This window comes from Eptesicus fuscus, chromosome 14 (assembly GCF_027574615.1).
Source record: "Eptesicus fuscus isolate TK198812 chromosome 14, DD_ASM_mEF_20220401, whole genome shotgun sequence".
Taxonomy (NCBI): domain Eukaryota; kingdom Metazoa; phylum Chordata; class Mammalia; order Chiroptera; family Vespertilionidae; genus Eptesicus; species Eptesicus fuscus.
The window spans coordinates 20717848-20737851 of NC_072486.1; the positions used below are offsets into that span (position 1 = coordinate 20717848).

Sequence of the window (20004 nt, forward strand, 5' to 3'; positions counted from 1 at the left end):
CTTTCCATTCACTATGCCTTTTAATCCTCACCACAGCCCTATGTGGATGCATTTACCTTCTTGTGTTACAAAGAACGCTTAGACATAATGGTGACCAGAACTGGGATTTCTAGAACATATTTGCCCATCCACAAAGTCTGCTTTCTTAATTGCTACATGATCAGCCCAGCTCTCTTCCCAAATCAAAGACAATATGGTAGTGAAAAGTTTATTTCACTGGTGGATAGGGCTCCAGAACTTCCACTCCCACTTTAGTCAAAGCCTTTGATACATACTATTTTCTTTGAATAAATTGTCTTAAATAAGCTTAAAAACCATTGATCTAGATGACTTCTTCAGCTCTAAGTTATGTTTATTCAGATATAACTAGAGTATTTCTTTTACTATTTTTATTATTATGCAGGTAAGACAACACTGAAATTTTAAGGTAGGTTTAAAATGTTTCAATAAAACAAAAGACCATATATTTAAACATTAAGGAAGAAAGAAATTCACTATGTGCAAGGCAAATAAATAATAGTACATGCCACCTTTTAATTATCTGTGAGGGATCTACAAACTATATAGAGGCATAAAGGAATATATGTTGCTTAATATTAGAGGTTGGAATGGAAAGAGACTGTAATTGGCATGAGAGGTCTATCTTTACAGTGATGAAAATGTTCTAAAATTAGGTTATGATAATGTTTTTACAGTTCTATAAATATGCAACTATTCATTGAATTATATACTGTAAACAGGTAAATTTTGTTATATAAATCACATAAGCTATTTTTAAAAATGAGTTTGCATCTAGTAAAATTCAGACTTATTTCAAATTGGATTAGGGTAGGTGCTTGAGACAGTTGAACAAAAACTAAATTTATTGACATCTATTAGATTATTTTGTAAATCTAACTATTCATGTCCTAAATAATAACATTACTGCTCCAATAGCATCAAACATTCCTACTACAGTTATAGAATTTAACTAATTATATATTACATGGTATAATTACAAGGTAAGGTAAGGCTCAAAATGATTTATGGTTTAGAAGAGGATGGTAACATAAATAATATAAACAAAAATAGGAATGTCACAGAACTTTACCACCTGCTACAATATTTTATTGAAGGCTTCTAGAAGAATTTAAATAACAGTCAGGTATAATCATGACTCTTACTAGCTAGCCATTTCAATTATAAAGGTATTTTATAATATATATTTAAGATGCATACAGTATTGCTTACCATATGTCTATGGATGGAAGTTGAACAGGAAAATATACTTTTTCCAACTCCATTCAAAGGAATTTTAGTATTTCAATCTCATTTTAAATCACATTGTGAAAAATATTAAGTTGAAACAATTTATTAAAATACCCATTTTTAAAGTTGCTTTTATTGTATAAAAATGACAGAAACAATATCTCTGAAAAGTAACTTCTCAGTCTTCTGTAAAATATTCTCAGTTATAAGATAGGAAAATAGCTTAGCTAAGAAAGCTTATGTCACTATGTTGCAATCTGTGTAGTTTTGCATGGCTGATTGATAGTAATTAGTTTGTCAACTTCTATGATTATGAATTTATGTCCAAAAGTAAATTTAATCAGGGGTTAAGCCTTTCTACTCAACCGAACATTTCCAAGGAGTCTCTTTGGAATCAATGATGTTGAGATCTGTTTATATTAAGGGCTTGCTTTCTAGCTGATGGATGAAAGATTTTTAAAAAAATTTCCCCTATTGTGGCAAAATATACATAACATAACTTTACCAATGTCCCTCCCCCCAGCCCTTGGCAACCACCATTATATTTTCTGTCTATGAACTTGAATGCTCTAGGTACTTCATTTAAGTAGAATCACACAGTATTTGCCCTTGTGTGTCTGGCTTATTTCACTTAGCATGTCTGCAAGGTTTATTCACATCAGTAGTCTGTACCAGAATTTCCTTCCCTTTGAAAGCTGAATAATATTCCATTGTATGTATATACCATCTTTTGTTGGGTTTCTTCCACATTGTAGCTATTGTGAATAATGCAGCTATGAACGGGGGTACAGAAAGATTCATTCTCATAACCAGCATTCATGCCAGGCATGCAGTGCCCCTCTCCCATCTTATCCATATTATTTTCTAAAGACAATAAACATTATAAAATTCCCAGTTAACTCCTCTTTAACAAAAAGGAATGTTCTGTTGTTGACAATGAGATGTCTGTTTCATTTAGTGTTTCTGTCTGGGAGCAATGCCTTCCTCAATATAAATTCAGAGCCAGAGCCAAGACATTCATTTTTGCAGCAAAAGTATTGAGCCTCACATTATCCTCTTTCCCGATACTATTTCTATGAATCCCCTCAAAAAGATGTATAGGGAGAGAGCAAGACTCTCATCTAGGAAAACATACACAGGCCAAGGAATTCAGATGTTATATAAACGTGTGTTTTTCAGTAGGAGCACTCTACATTATACTGCATACTGTAATAGGATAATGCTGAAAAGGGTACATACCTTCTCTGCATGTAAAAGATCCACCCAAGTTTTGTGCATCATGAATAATTTTTTTTCCCCAAGATGGGTTAATGCTTCTATTTTTTGGAAACAGGTTTTTAAATTTTAAATGGCAATTTCTCTTTCAAATAAAATAATTATAAGTGATTTTTAAAGTAACTCATGTATGTGTTTGGGCACCTCCTGTCTTTAGCACCATGCCCACTCCAAGCCTCAATCCTCCAAATCTATAGGTGGAACTCTGTCGTGAACCCTGACACCCAAGGTGTCCAGGACTACCTCTGTTGACCCCTCAGACTCTGCGGGCAAAGTTCCAAGAGTGAATAAGGGGGCACTAGAAGGAGACTGCCAGAGAAAAACTAGGAGAGTGAGGTTTATTTAATAACACAATGCAGAATCCGTGGGGAGGGTGCTGTTTGTTTTTTTTTGTTTGCTTGTTTTATGGTAGGGGCTCCCTCTGCAGAGACCACCACACATCTGAAGACAACTTCAGATTGGAGACCTTGGGAGTCACGTGATCATGTGCTAAAGGATTCTGAGTCACTGGTCACCACTGGCCCACGAAGGGAGCTCTGGGCATCACTGCTCAGTAAATACACGATGACTGACACCATGTGTTTGGAAAATATCTAAATATCTCCCTTCCTAACCTGACACAGAGGTAAAGGAAGAGAAGGACTACTGTTGGAACACTCTCTACTGGCTCCTCCCGTCCTTCATCGCTGAGGCAACTTCTGAGAATGTTCGCCTTAGGGGAGCAAACGGCAAACAAGCAACCGGATTAACAGATGAAAAATCCATCTGCAAGTATGATGGGGCACTGCCCCTTTCAACGGAATCTTGCAAAACTTCTCTTATTGGAGGTCCATCTGAGCAGTTCCTAGGATTACCACGGTTTCCTAAAGCATTTGTTCCAACAGCGAGACACCAGGGGCGAAGCTATATCCCCGGGAGCCAGTCCCTGGGGTGTGTACTGCGCGCCACAGACACCGGAGATCTCACCGCAGGGACCCGCGGGGGCGTCCGCCCATTCCAGGGGCAGGTTGGGCGTGGCTTCTGGGCAGGTGGCCGGGGCTTGGAGGGAGGAGTCACCAGGCTCGCGCCACAGTCCCTGGAAAGGTCGGCTGCACCCCAAAAGCGAGGACAAGAAGGGACCCTGAAAGTCGAGGAGAAACAGACTAAGCAAGACCTGCGGGGGCCCCATCCTCCCCGCACCCACAGCGGGGGTTCTGCAGGGCTTTAGTCCCTACCGGGGCAGCAGCGATGCCTGGCGGAGTCTGGGCGCTGGCGCTGGCCCTGATGCTCCTTGACGCGGGGAATGGTCGGCCAGGTAGGGCGCTGGCGGACGGGAGCGCGGGGGCGCCACCTGGACCTTTGGGGAGGGGGCTTCCCCGGGGGCACGTGGGAAATCCTGTGCACATTTTTGGCCATATCGGTGTTGGTCCCTCGCCGACTTCCGCTCTGTCCATCCCCTGTCTTCGGTCATTTACAGCCTCGGTGTTCGTTAGTAATCCTTGGGAGGTTGTTATCTCCTCTTCTGCTTTAAGATCCTCGGCTCTGTTTTGGTTCCTTTGTTTCCTGCTGCTATTTTGATCCGTAAGGTCCCTTTAATTTAAAGAAACTTTTCCCAGGCATGTCAGGTATCCTAGCAGCATTGGATGTGAATGTTCAGAAGAGAGTTCAGCTCTAAACTGCGCGATTTCTACCCCACAGCCGGGAATAATTAATAGATGGACACCTTATTCCTACCAAAAATCAACAACGTAAGTTTGATGATATTTTTGTATAGCCGTTAGAATCCGTTTGGCTACGGTACCAGTAAAAGAGATCTCTATGGAGAGAATGGCGCCCCTCCCACTTCTTTATCCACGACAAAGAAAAGTTTAAAATACAGTGACGTTAAAACAAAACAGACTTTCCACCGAAGACCAAAGTCCAAAGACTGAAGCGCTTCCCGGCTGGAGCTGAAACATCGAAGACCTCTGGCAGGAGTAGGGCAGAGCAGACCCGTGCTGCAGTTGCCTAAATAAATTCTCCCTCTTCACCACACCCCAAACTGGGGATTCCTGCTGGTGACCTCTGGCAGGAGTAGGGCAGAGCAGACCCATGCTGCAGTTGCCTAAATAAATTCTCCCTCTTCACCACACCCAAAACTGGGGATTCCTGCTGGTGTCTGAATTGGCGACAACCTTCCCAACTGCGGTGCTCTGAAGCCAGGAGCAGATCTGACCCAGTCCTGAAACCAACTCCTCTGGCCATGAACAACGCCTGTGCTGGAGTTGTCTTCCTGGCGGCACCTAAGGATGTGGGGAGCTGTGGGTTGTGACTAATCAACTGAACGTTATAGCACCCTGTTTGTTGATTAAGTATTATTATTATTATTATTATTATTATTATTATTACTATTATTATTATCCCTGAAATTCAGAGAAGTTAAAAGTCACTTTCAAGGCCAGACAGCCTTTGAATGGGAAAGCCTGGGGTGAAGCCCCAGTTGACTAATGCTGGTGTCAAACTCCCTCTGGATAAGCCTGTTTTTTCAGCCTCAGATAAGCCCTCACTGTTTGTAGACGCATAGGCAGGAGGGAGTTATTGGTGAGACATTCGTTTGGAAGCCTTCAGTCTTGGGTAGAGGTGCAATAAAAGGATAAGAGTCTAGAATTAACAATCGTATTCCCTTGTGGGAATATTGTGTGTGTGATTCAGAATTATGGTAAGAAAGCAAAATAGATTTAGCAAACCAATACCTCTCTATTGGACATTGCTTTCCAAACTTTCATGTTGTTGCAGAAACCATAATCATATTTTGAAAGCCAGAAGCTTAATCATTTTTTATTTATCCTTGAATTTGGAGCTTCAAGGTAGTTTTTCTCTTTCCCACGTCTTTGGGGAAGTTGTAAGACTTAAAAGTTTACAAATATTTAAAATTAACATAGGGCAATCAATATACCAAAGATTTTATAATTACAATCTCAGATATTATAAAGTTCCTCTCTTCTGGTGTTAAGCATATTCATCTCTTAAAGAATTTATTTTCTTAACATATTTATCAAACAATTATGAATCTTTAAAAAATGCTAGTCTTGGCCATTGTATTAAACCAGAAAACAATATAATACAAGTTACCTTGTATCTACAAACAAAACTTGAAAACCAAGTGCATATTGTATTATTATATATCTATTATTTGTAACTTGACACATTCTCCCAAAGTATTTGAAATCCAAGTATTGCAGATTCTATTATATAATACTTAGCTGCTTTAAATTATCTTAGGAAGAAGGCAGAACAAATAGAAATGTAAATTTTAATTTTATATGTACTTTTGTTTTGAGGGAAATGTTATATTAGGAGTTTGCTTGAAAGTTCTACACATCATTCATGTTATGAAATTGACCGGTAGATGAGATATGCTTATAAACCTCTTCTTTTAGTACTTGAGCTAAGCCCTCAAACTGTCAAATGGGAGCCTAAACAATCCTCATAATTTAGTTAACTATATCTTACATTCTAAAGTTCAAGTTGTGATGAGGTTTTTAAGAGTGTGGCTTGTTTATTGCAAGTAAAATTTTAAAAGATTTGGTGGGGGGGGGGAGTGGATTGTGACATACTCAATCTCTCTGTCTTTATATATAAAAGCCTAATATGCTAATTGTTCTACCAGTCGCTATGACACACACTGACCACCAGGAGGCAGATGCTCCAACTAGTAGGTTAGCTTGCTGCTGGGGTCTGGCCGATCGGAACTGGGCAAGACAGGGCTGGACACACCCTGGAACCCTCCTGAGGTCCCTCCCTTGCCCCAATCATGCACTGGTGGGGTCCCTCAGCCTGGCCTGCGCCCTCTCGCAATCCGGGACCCCTCAGGGGATGTCAGACAGCTGGTTTCGGCCCAATCCCCACAGGCCAGGCCAAGGGACCCCATCAGTGCACAAATCTGCGCACCAGGCCTCTAGTTTAAATATGAGCTATTCTTAGTTATATAAATTAAGAAGTTTCCTCTAAATAAATATTAAATAAAAAGAAATAAATATAAATAAATATAAATTCCTGTTTAATTACTATGCATTTTTAGTGTTATTGGTGTCATACTATCATTCCTACCTTCATCACATTTTTAACTTTGCATTAGAAAATAATTCTTCAAAACTGCAAAATCAGAGAACATGTGGGAACTACAGAAGCAACTAGGAAGGAGAAATACTACACAAAATAAAGATGGAGGTATTGACTTTTTCACCAACACAAAATTCTATTGCAAGGAGATCAGAGAAAATATTTCAATAATTCATGCAAACCTCGCCTGTAATCTCTGTTTAAACATCTTCCTTAGTTTCTAACCAGGTGCAAAATTCTGGTATTGACAAGATCTTAGAACTATTTCAAAGTTACATATACAGCATATCCCCTGACTTCTATCCACACACTTTATAAAATATTTACGTACGTTAGCAGATTGAGATTATCAAAGCCACAAGAACCTTTTAGACCAAAATTTTCTTGGGAAATTTAAAACTGGTGGAGCAAGATACAAAAAGTAGAGGAACTTGTGGACTCATTTCTAAAATATTTTACTAAAAAATTATTTAGGGAGAAATTTTATCTTGCAAAAACAATGCCTTCCATACAGTTTAACTGTTATAACTACAAGCAATAAAAAGGAAGAAAATTATAATTTTTATAAGCTATACTTGTGAGATTTATTTACAAGTTAATATCTCTAGTTTTTTGTGCTCCTTATTAAGTTCAGAAATTGATTTTGTTTTATAAACACTTCTGTAGCATGAAATTATATAATAAATGAGAGTTTTATTCAGTTAGATAATTTTTTTTTCACAGTGAATACTTGAATAATGACTGAATTTTTCTTTCACATTTCTATTTCATAGATATTGTCTTTATTATAGTGTTTTCCCTCAACAAATATAATATTTAATGTTTGCAGATTTTTCTACCTACGGTGTCAACAAGATACTCTGGTATCCAAATAAAGAAAATTTCTGTGTTTCTTATTATTTGGGAATCAGGAGCCTCAAAGATCTGTATTTCTCAAATTATTCTGTTTCCGCTGCCTCCTTTATGCTAGGAATAGGAGCTTTCTGTTCTCTTTTAGTGGGTTTGAGAGAAAAAGTATCTTCCAGGCCACCTGCTGCTCAGAAAATAATTTCTCTAATATAACTATAGAACTCTCCCTTTCTCCCTGGTCTTTTCTTGTTCCTCCCTCAAAACTGTTCCTGTCTACCCTTTCCTGCGCTTAGTAATAAAAAATGGACTTCAATAGTCAACTATTAATCAAACTATTTTAACAAAGACCACACTTACATAAAAACACTTATCTTTCCATCCTAGCTCAGGAGTGCTCTCCAGGGGGACACCAGTTACTTCAGAGCCCTCACAGAAGTGTCCATTTTGACTCATTGTTCCTCCAGCAGTCAGCCCCTCAAGACCTGATATGTGACCATTCCCTTGCTGCTGGATGGTATCGATTTGTCATCTTTGAAAGACCTGCTGAGATGCCAACCAAATGTGTCGAGGTATTCCAACTCACTAAGAACTGTATGTGCTTGTTCTTATGTATTTTTTTTCATGGGAGGATTGAATCTTATTGCACCCATTTATTTCCAATGCTGAATTATTATTTTAATTTTGTGTCAAGGTTGAATTAATGTGAAGTGTTCCATGTTCCCTTGTGCCGTGCCAGCATAGCCAAGGGTTTGGTGAGCCTGAAGGGAGGCGGCGGACGATTTAGAAAAGACAAAGAGATCCGTGCCTGGCTAAGGCCACAGAGAAAGATCCAGATGGCAAGCCGAGCCTTTATTTTATAGTCGGAGGTAAACAAGGTAGTGGTCACCATAGTTACAATGTTCTTGTGAGTTTCACTTGTTTTGGCAGCACTTGCTGCATCTCCCACAGCCCATTAGCTACCCAGATAAGATCTAGGGGGCAGGCTGGGCTGAGGGAACCCCCCCTCTGTGCACAAATTTCGTGCATAGGGCCCCTAGTTATATAATAAAGATAGTAATAGTTTATGCTATGCTTATGCAGTCCACCAAGTGATTTTACCTGCAACACCTTATATAATTTTTACAGCAATTCTAGAATACAGTCGATCATTATTATTTGCATCATACAGTGCAGGACACATATATTCTTGGACATAACACTCCTAGAGTCACCCAGCTAGCAGGTCAGCCAGCCACGTTTTGATCACAAGTCGTCATTCTCCAATACTCATGTACTTAAATACAAGTAACACAAAACCTGCTTCTGTTCCTGTCAGTCTTAAATAGAAGGCTCATTCTCCTTATTGTTACTCACATTTTGTGAATTATGAAGAAACAGGAATTATTTTCCCTTTTAAGCATGTAACTAATGTGAGAAAAACTCAGGAAAGATATTCAAATTTTAAGTTGTGACATTGTAGCTGTCATATTTTCTCCTTTTCGTTTATCTGCTTGCCACATTTGTGACATTTCACTTGCAATAAACTAAAAAATAAATCAGAATTTGAAAGTAAAATTTGAGGAAATTCACTACGCCCTTAAATATTTGTGTTCTTTTGGTTCTATATTTTAGTTCTTTGGCTAAATTAACTATAACTGATTCCAGAACCTCACACAAAGGTGAAGGTGAACTGGCTCTTTTCCTGGATATCAGCTGTGCCCCACAGGGAAGTGTTCCCTGTTCCCATTCTTTCATACACTCTCCAACCTAGTCTCTGGACCATTCTGCTGGAAAACAGATAGAATGTGCGTACTTTCAGACTTTTGCTACAATAATTATGCAATTAGCAAATGTGCATATAAATCATTGTTTGATTTCAGTCTTTTTGAGTTTTTTAAATACACAGTTAAATTGTTTTTTAAAAATATAATGTTAATTTTTAATTCCAGTAGCAATAGATAAAAATATTTTTCTGGTATTAAATAGTCTCATGTATTCATTAGACATATGTATTTATTCTTTAAATTATGTTTGTGTATTTTTCCCATCTGTGATTTTAGGATCTTTATATGAATATTGAATGGTTAAAATACAATAAGAAATATAGTAAGGTAATAATAAATAATATAACAGACTAAATATAATGCTATTAAGTAATTTTCTCTTTAACTCATTTGTCTTATATTTATTAAAATATTATTTAATATAACTATCAAAATTTTCCTTTATGATTTTTTTTGCTTTTAAGCATGGGAAAATAATTATATTAACAATTATTGAGACATTGCTGTGTATAAGTTATGCTATATACATTTTTTTATTTACACTTCACAGCAGTATGAATTGGGTACTACAATTCACCTAAACAAAAGCAAAGGTGTTTAGTGCCCACAGTCATGCATTTAGTGAGTGCCCAGTTTTTCCCAAATCATATAGTTTCCTATTTTTCCTGGGTTAATTTTCTATTTAATTCTATTCTCCATCTGAAACTGGTTTTGATAATCGGCTTCAAGTGAGGCACTAACTTCATTTTTCCCCAAATTGCCAACCAATTGTTTTTACCAGATTTCAAACAATCCCTTCCTTCTCCCCTGATTTTTTGATGCCTCCTGAACTGTACATTAACTTCTTACATATACTATTTCCAGCAATTTTTAAAAAAATCTCTAATGTCAGTTCATCTTTGTGCTATATGTTAAGATGACTTCAGATTGACTTATATTGTCTTAGAATATACTAAGATATCTGACACCGAATTTCTCTTGTTCATAATACAAATGTAGCAAATGGAATAAAGGCATTTAAATAGAATAAAATTATATTAATTATGAGGAATCTACCTTTATTTTTATTTATTTATTTTTAATAGTTGATGTTTTATTCAAACAGTTAAAATTCTAACATTTTGCTATTTTTCCTAATAGCTCCATCAGGGCAGGAATCTACCTTTAAGTGTACTATTCCATAAAGTTACTTTTTCTTTTATATTACAGGTACAAGTTGTTTGATTTTTTAAAATATAATTGATAATTAAATAATTTAAAAGTTGTTTAGAAGAAAATGTAAAATTGCTTTATCTGCCACGTATAAAAATAAAATGAATTTTCAACTTTTGTTTTCTCTGATGCAAAAGATGAACCACTGTGGAACACAGGCTCCCATCTGGCTGTCTCTGAGAGATTCAGAAACAATGCCTGCACCCGGGGAGCTCAAGCAACTGACTGCTTGTGCCACGTGGCAGTTTTTGCTGAGCGCTACTAAAGACTGCTGTCTTTTTCACATCCCAGTGTCTGTAAGAAACTGTGGACAATTTTTTGTGTACTTACTACAACCCACTCAGGGGTGTATGGGATATTGTGCAGAAGGTAAGAATGCATGGGTAATACACATGAACTGCTAATCATGGCACTGTGTACGTTGGTGTGTTTATGCCATTCTCCAGATGGTTTGCATGGAGCTAATGCAATGCTCAAGAGATTTGATCTACCATGATTGCTCCAGTGAAGCTAAATTTCTGGTTTAAACTGACCAGATTTGTTTAGGATTCTTTGCCAAGATCTTAAAATACTCAAAAATGTTTGTCGATTGAAAGCATCAAAGATTAACATACAATAACAAGTAATAACAAAGGTTAACATACAATAATAATATTTTGCCTCAAAAGCCACAATTCCAGTCTAATCAAGAGCAAATTCATATGTAGAAAACTGGAAATGCTGGAACTACTGGTATAAGCCAGTGTTATTAAACTAGGCAAACACTTGCAAGTAATAATAATTATATGAGTAACACCTATGAACATTTTCATCCTGTGGTTGTTGGATTTTTCAAACTAGGAAACCCCAAATAACACAGATACAGCAAAACAGTGGCAAAGAATATACATACAATTACTAATTGCAATTAATGGTATGGATAAAAAGATTAAAATTTTCTGTAAATGAGAATACTTGAGGTGAGAAAAGGATGAAATTTATAATGAGGTGTCACCAGAGAAAGCCTCTTCTGAGAACAGGGCATTAATACTGAGAGTTTGAGGATAAACAACCCAATTGAAAGTCAGATTGGATTTAAAAAAAAATAAGGCCGAACTACAGACTGCCCAGATAAACCTGGAAAACCAAGGGTCATTTTCTAATGATAAAAGGGTCAATTCAACAACAGGACATAACAATTACAAATTCTTATGTACCTAAAAACAGAGAATCAAAATATATGAAACAAAACATAGATATTTAAGAATAGACAAACCTACAGTTAATGTGTTGGAGATCAACACCCATTGGATAATAATTAATTGAATATGTAGAAACAAAAACAGCAAAAAAGGAGACTAGAAAAAGTATCAGCCAACATGATCTACATGACATTTAGAAAATATTCTACAAAAAATAGCGCATCAATATTTTTATAAGTGCACATGAAACATTTACCAAGATAGATCACATCTGGGCCCAATTTTAAAAAGTTAGAATATCACAAAAGTTTGAATTTAATTTAAAGAAAACCCACCAAACATCTATATTGGAAAAATAAGAAAGGTCATAAACAGAAAAAAACTCAGCTTATACACATAAAGGAACTAGAAGAAGAAGCACAAATAAGACCCTGAGTAAGCAGACAAAAGGAAATAATGATCAGAGTGAAAGCCAATGAAGCAGAATATACAAAACAGAAAATTAAAGAACATCAAAAGTTGGTTCTTTGAGAAATTCAATAAAATTAATATTTTAGCCAATCTTATCTTTGAAAAAAAAATCAATATCAGGAACAAAAGAGAGATACAACTACAGATTCTACAGATATTACAATGAAAAAGAATATAGTGAAGAACTCTGCTAATACATTTGACAATTTAAATAAAGTGAACAAATTTCTTGAAATACACAGAAAAGCAAAACTCACTCAAAAAATAATTAGATAACCTATTAAAGAAATTGTTTTTCTAATTAAAATCTATCCCACTAAAATACTAAAACTAAAACAACAACAAAACCCTACCACCCCCCCCACCACCCCCCAAGCATACATGGCTTGGGAAATCTAAACATTTAAGAAGGAAATAATACCACTTTTATACAGTTCTTTCAGAGAAATAAAGAGAAGTGACTACTAAACTATTGTCAGGTTAGCATTATTCTGAAACTAAAACCAGATATAGGCATTACAGGAAAAGAAAAGTATGGAATAATATCCCTCAAGAATATAAATGCAAATTACTTAATCATCTATTTCGAAAGTTCAATGCTGGAAAAAAAAGTCAACCTACAGAATCATTTATAATTCTTTATACTAGCAATAAACAATCAGAAATGTCATGTAAAATATCAATAATATTACCAAACACAGGGTGTCTCCCCAAAAATGTATACACACTTTGAATAATTATGACTTCCAATGGGTTAAATCTGTAAAGAAAGAAACATCAATCTATCAGCTGTTAAAGTGTGTATACATTTTTGGGACACCCTGTATATGAAATATTTAGCAATAAATATGGAAAAATATGTACAAGAACTATAAAGTTAAAACTATAAAATTTTGCTAACAGAAATTATAGAAGTCCTAAAATAATGGAGCAATGAACCATGTTCATGAAATGAAAAGAGTCAATGTTAAGATGTCAATTCTCTTCAAAATGATTTATAGTTCCAAAACAGTCCTAATCAATATCCCAGCAAGATTTTCGTGTTGGAATTGACAAGTTCATACTAAAATTTATATGGAAATAGAAAGTAACCATAATCCCCAAACTACTTTGACAAGAAAAAAAAGCTGGTTAATTTACACTATCTGATTGAGACTTATTCTAAAGTTACAGGAATCTACAGAGTGTTATGTTTGCATCAAGATACACAAATAGACCAATGGAAAAGAAGAGAGTGTCCAGCCCTAGCCGGTTTGGCTCAGTGGATAGAGCATCAGCCTGCTGACCAAAGGGTCCTGTGTTCGATTTCAGTCAGGGGCACATACCTGTTGCAGGCTTCTCCCCGGCCCTGGCCCTGGTCAGGGCACCTTCAGGAGGCAACCAATTGATGTGATTTTCTAACATTGATATTTCTCTTTGTCTTTCCCTCTCTCTTCCACTCTTTCTAAAATCAATGGGAAAATATCCTCTGGTGAAGATTAAAATAAAATAAAATAAAATAATAAAATAAATAAAATTTATTACTTAATGCAGACTAAAATTTAGAAAACAAGATATAAAAGTTATAATTGTTTTAAAATATAATCCCAAATTATCTCCATTTGATCTCATCCTGAAAAGGGAAAAAAATGTTTATGAAAAAATAAAACATAAGTTTTAGTCTGTATTAAAAAATACTTCTCTAAAGATTTGTATTTCAAATATATTTATATCTTTATGCTCAACTGGATAAATATAAAAACCTCAACCTTTTGCAGCTATTTCTGATGCAAAATTAAACCCATGCGGCCCTGACGAAATCGAAATTGAAGGTGACTGTATTCGTAAGTATCAGATTTTATTTTTAATAATTTATTTATAAACTAATAATTTCAACGAGCTTTTAAGTTTTGTGATTTACTTTGGATGTTGATTTATGCTAATATTTGACAACACCTCAGTCTAGTGGATATCAAAAATAAAAATCACTTTACCATGCCTTTAAAAAATAGCAGTTGAGTTAGCAAACATGCAGAGCAGGGATGTTCATGCCCTACAAATGTGTATATATCGGTAGAGTCATTTTATGAGAAAAATTGGCAATTTATATCAATAATCATAAACATCCACATGCATTTGTACCTAGCAATTTGACTTCCAAAAATCTAATTTAAAGAAATATTTAAAGAATTGTGCAGGCACAATTTTTATAAAAGCATTTTTCTAATAATATGAAACAATTGTAACTATCCAATGTGATAATGAATGTGAGATTGTTGACATATAATTAATTAACGAAGATTTTTTTTTATGGTGAAATAAGCCATAGTGACATAAAACAAATTAGATTATATAATATTCATGTGCCATGCCTAAAAATTAATATGATTTATCTTTAAATAAAACTATTATAATAATCCTCAATAAATGTTCTGAGTTGCTTTTCTATAACCTCTTCCAGTTATAAATGGATTTTCCAGTCCCCCTTTCAGCATTCTTTAAATAAGCTAGTATTTTTTCTGAAAGTCTCAGTGTAATTAGACCCTGTGATTTAAGTTCTTAAAAGAATAAAACAATATTTCTAATAATAGTAACTTTAACCATAAAATATAACTGTTTGGCTATCCTGCATAATAGGTTTGGATTATCTTTATTGTAAACATATAGTGTAGTAAAAATCACTTTTCTTTCTTAAGTAAGCAATAAATTTAAGCTACTTGTTATGCTATTCAGAATGTTTATGCAATTAACTGAAAAATAGAGCTATACAAAATCATACACAATTCAGGCAAGTAACATTTGCTTTAAAATAAGTCCTAGCTGGTTTGGCTCAGTGGAAAGAGTGTTGGCCTGTGGACTGGAGAATCTGGGTTTGATTCCAATCAAGGGCACATACATCAGTTGCAGGTTCCTCTCCAGCCCAGGCCCTGGCCAGGGCTCGTGCAGGAGGCAATCAATCGATGTGTTTCTCTCACATCGATATTTCTCTATGTCTTTCCCTCTCTCTTTTGCTCTCTCTAAAAATCAGTGGAAAAATATGCTCAAGTGAGGATTAAAAATAATAAGTCAAAAGTTAAGAGATAGCCCAGCCAGTGTAGCTCAGTGGTTGAGCTTCAACCTATGAACCAGGAGGTCACAGTTAGATTCTTGGTCAGGGCATATGCCCAGGTTGGGGGCTTAATTCCCAAAAGGGGGAGTGCAGGAGGCAGCTGATCAAAGATTCTCTGTCATCATTGATGTTTCTCTTTCTCTCTTTCCCTCTCCTTTCTTCTCTGAAATCAATAAAAATACATTTTTTTAAAAAGTTAAAGCTTCATGATAAAATAGAGACTAAGTTAACATATTTAGCATATGCTAACATTAGAATTAACAAGGCATTAATAATTGTGCTTTTTTTTACATTGAATTTATTGGGGTGACATTGGTTAATAAAATTATATAGGTTTCCAGGGTACAATTCTATAATATATCATCTGTATATTGTATTGTGTGTTCACTACCCTAAGTGAAGTCTCCTTTCATCACCATTTATCCCCCCTTTACCCTCTCCTACCTGCCCCAACCCACTTTCCCTCTGGTATAATCACCACTGTTGTCTATGAATTGTGCTTTTTAAGCAGAAATAATTTACATGTCATTTTGAAATGTTTAAGTTTCTTTTAACACATTTCTTTGATCTACATTGTTGTGAGCAATGATCAGCTCACCCAGATAGTTAATGCTATTTAAAAATATTGATTCAAAACATTTAATTTTGCCAGGTCAGTGTGGCTCAGTGATTGAGCATCGATCTATGAACCACGAGGTCACAGTCAGAGCACATGCCCGTGTTGTGGGCTTGATATCCAGGAGAGGGTATGCAGGAGGCAGCCAATCAATGATTCTCTCTCATCACTGATGTTTCTATCTCTTTCTCCCTCTCCTTCCTCTTTCTAAAGTCAATAAAAACATATTTTTTAAAAAAATTAATTTTCATGAATTACTTTTCTCATTTTTCATTTCTTATTCCTAATAATAATTTCTGTAGTCTTTTTCTGTTTAAAAATAAATTCAACTTCTTCTTCCTAGCTTATTTAAGAAAATTTTACTCAGATACATTTTTAAAATATGAATATATACTAATTAGTCATCTATTATTTCCTTCAAGTTTTAATATGATGATTTGGCCTATTGTTTAAAATGTTTGAAAAAATATTTATTATTTAGATTAATTTAGTATTGGAGTTTTATAATTTGATATCTAACAAAATAACACTTTGAAATATCTGAAAGTACATATGTTTCCCCACCCCCACCTCACCTTTAGGTTAAGTTTCTCAGAATTTTTCAAAATGTATATCACAGAACTAAAAATTAACATTTTAATTATCAAAAAATTATCATGTATACCATAGAAAAATATCTCTACATTTTAGGATATTTAAAAAATCTTACTTTTAAAATTTATCACTCAGATATTTTTTTCTCTTTTCTAAAACTACAGAACAAATTAAAAAATTTATTTAGGAGCATTTTATTATTTTTTATTTTTAAAAAATCTTTATTGTTGAAAGTATTACATATGTTCCCCTCCCTCCTTTTTTAGGAACATTTTAGATTCCCAGATTTAATCTTGCAAATGTTCAGAGATAAATATCTGAGTTCCTGGAGGAATCTTCAAACATTTTTAACACCAGAAAAATGAAAAGAATAAGACTATTTTCAACACTGGTATATTTCACTAAGATAGTATAATCACTCCCATAAGGAACAGCTCTTTCAACCCAGAGTAATATAGCAAGTTGAGTTATAAATTATAAGAGTAAAATAGTAAGTCATTTGATTTTACATTATAGTGACCAGTTTTCTTTGTAACAAAAAATTATAATGTATGTACATCTACACAATGGAATACTACGCTGCAGTAAAAAAAAAAAAAAAAAGGAATTCTTACCATTTGCAACATCATGGATGGTCCTGGAGAGCATTACGCTAAGAAAAATAAGCCAGTTAGAGAAAGATAAATATCATATGATCTCACTCATTTGTGGAATATAATGAACAACATAAACTGATGAATAAACACAGATCCAGAGACAGAGAGGCATCGATCAGACCTCAGAGGGAAGGTAGGGGAGGGTGGGGTAAAGGTGGAGAGATCAACCAAAGGACTTGTATGCATGCATAGAAGCCTAACCAGTGGACACAGACACCAGGAGGGTGAGGGCATGAGTGGGGATGGGGGGTGGGAGGAGCAATGGGGGGATAAGGACACATGTAATACCTTAATCAATAAAGGAAAAAAAGCAAATAGAAAATATTCAAAAAATTATAATGTAGAAAACCTTGTTTTGTTTGTTCCATCTTTTAGAAAAGGTAATAGCTGAAAAGGCAAATTACCTTTTTTTTTTCAAGAGCTTGACTTTTCTAGGTAGACATATTCAATATACATTAATATAAGCTTGATAAGCTGAAGAATTTCTCTATCAATATTTATGTGATTATGGATCAAAATAAGAATGTGCTATTTTCCTGATTGCTAGAGAATATTTTTCTAAATGTCTTTTCCAATATAAAACCCTGAGTTACAGTCTTTGTGAGCTTTCCCCATAAGCCAGTCTCTCTTTGTCAAGATGTCCAACTACAAATTATGCATTTTCTCCCACCAGGTCAGCTGTCTGCCTCATTGCCACCACCACCTCCAGGAAGACCCCAGATTGTGGTGGAGCTGATTGAGTCCAGGGTTTTCTGTAGGTGTGCTTTTGATGTTTCCCCTACGAACAACTCCGTGGGATTTATTATAGCTTGGTCTAGGCTTTCTTCTCAAGACGTCAAAGAGGAACTGAAGCAAGAGACCACCATTCAGGCATTCTCTCTTTTAGAACTGGATGGCATAAATCTTAGACTTGGAGATAGGGTATGTTCAAAAGTAATTGGGTTTTCTTTACTTTGCATGAATGTATTAACTTGCAAAACTGGATTTTTAAGTCCTATCCTAAAAATAGTGTTTGTCCCCATAATATGAAGCACTAATGTTTTTTTCTTTTTTCCTCGGTAAAAATTTTCCTGTGCCAAATCCAGTGATAATTGGATGAGTCAGAAATCTTAGTAACTATGAGTATCTGAATCTAGCAATTGGATGATTATTATCAACCAACCCTTGTAACTTAATGTCTTTTTCTTAAATTGATATACTTTTATTCTAGAAATGTTTTCATTTTTTCAATGATTATATCACTTATTATCCACTTTTAAATATATATTAAATACAAATTCTACAATACTTTAATTTGTTGAGGTTTGAACATTTTATAGAGATAAAATTATTTCTCCATGTTAAGCAAGTTTTTAAAAAATATTTTTATTGTTGATAATATTACAGATACCTTCCATTTCTCCCCCTTTCTCCCCTCCTCCCAGCCCCTATCCACCCCCCAGGTCATCACTAACCTACTGCTCATGTCCATGGCTAAGCAAGTTTCTAAATTGTTATCTCTTACGTGCTAGCAAAAATTGAAATTAAGTACTTAGAAATAATAATTTACACATATTTTCTCCATAATGTTATTGCTAAATGGTTATTTGTTAACTATATTTATAGATATTCTGTACGGCTTCTATCTTTTTCTTGGAGAAACCACAAGTAAAAAGTTTAGCTACCGAAAGTCAAGAATTTTTTGCAGGCATTAAGGTATGTAGCCATGGGGATGGATCAGAAAGAGTATTCCTCTGGAACTGTGTTTTCCATACTGTGATTTGGGGATGCTGGTTGCAGGACCTCATCACAGTCTGATGTTAGGACCTAAGAGTCTGTATTTTTGAATAATAACCACAATAATTCTAATGAAGAGCAAAATTTGAGGGCCCCTGTTAATGAACTAAAGTTGGAATATACTTACTTTTTTTTCAGAAATAGCTCAAATTAAAACACAAGTTCTAGCCTCATAATTTATTCCATTGTGTAAGTAAAAGTTAGAATATCAATATTTAGTTAGCATGTATTTTGGAAGGCAGGTACCAGGATCAAGTGACTAGAGCCTGGCTAGAGTAGAATTGGCCCAGAAATCTAGACTTTATTAACTGCAGAAATTGCACCATCTAAACAGGCAGGGTCTATGGTCACTACTGGTAGCACTGGGGTTCAAGAACTGATGAGCTATTCCAGCAGATGACAGGGAATCCAGAGTGGTAGAAGGAGTGGGCAGTACCAAGAGGTCTAGGCAGGCAAGTGCTGTGCACCTTCTGAGGTCTCAGCCATAGTACTGGAGTTTGAGCTGGACTCATCTCTAGTTCAAGAACAAGACGGATAAGTGATAGATTGTAAGAATAGGATTCAGAACCAGTTCAAAGCCTGTTCTTGAATAAAGACCATTTATACACAACAGGGACCAGGGAAAAGAGTGAGAAGAGTGAACTAACTTGTCAGAGTAGCACAGTCACAGTGGGAGGGGAAGCGGAGCTCAGACCTTGGGAACACAGAACCTTTGTATCTACATTGGTGAGAACTCAGTAGACTATGAGGAACAGCAGTCAGCCCTCAGGCACTGTTTCTGGCTAACCGAGAGAGTATTCTGTACTAAGAACCATCTGTTATGAAAACTACCCAAGAACCAAGACAGCATAAAAACTTCCTGCCTCAAAAAAGGATTCACCTATGAACTAGGATAGATTTCAGTACTCAGCAACTCCAACCATGGAAAGCAGGAGCTGAGAAATAAGCTGAAGGTTGAGATACCGTATTTTCTGGCGTATAAGACAACTGGGCGTAGAGAAGATTTTCCTGGGTTAAAAAGTCGTCTTATACACCGGAAAATACGGTATTTCAGTGACAATGATGTTTTGATTTATGAGTTAAAAATACTTAGATTTCTAATTTATATTAGGGATAATATTAATGCCTAAGGATAAACAGACTCTTCCATTAGTGTGTCAGTAAACATTAGCGAGCAAATGGAAGGATATAGGAA

The 20004-nt window shown here is 35.4% G+C and overlaps 1 protein-coding gene across 1 annotated transcript in view; it reads left to right on the forward strand.

The window, feature by feature from the left end:
- Window positions 1-3665: 3665 nt before the first annotated feature.
- Window positions 3666-20004, forward strand: part of VWDE (von Willebrand factor D and EGF domains) — a 44558-nt gene continuing 28219 nt past the window's right edge. The window contains exons 1-6 of the mRNA XM_054726162.1: window positions 3666-3817; window positions 7837-8021; window positions 10565-10796; window positions 13837-13902; window positions 17707-17954; window positions 18639-18728. Coding sequence (XP_054582137.1) covers window positions 3751-3817; window positions 7837-8021; window positions 10565-10796; window positions 13837-13902; window positions 17707-17954; window positions 18639-18728 — 888 coding nt within the window. The 5' untranslated portion in view covers window positions 3666-3750. The remainder of the gene's footprint in view (window positions 3818-7836; window positions 8022-10564; window positions 10797-13836; window positions 13903-17706; window positions 17955-18638; window positions 18729-20004) is intronic.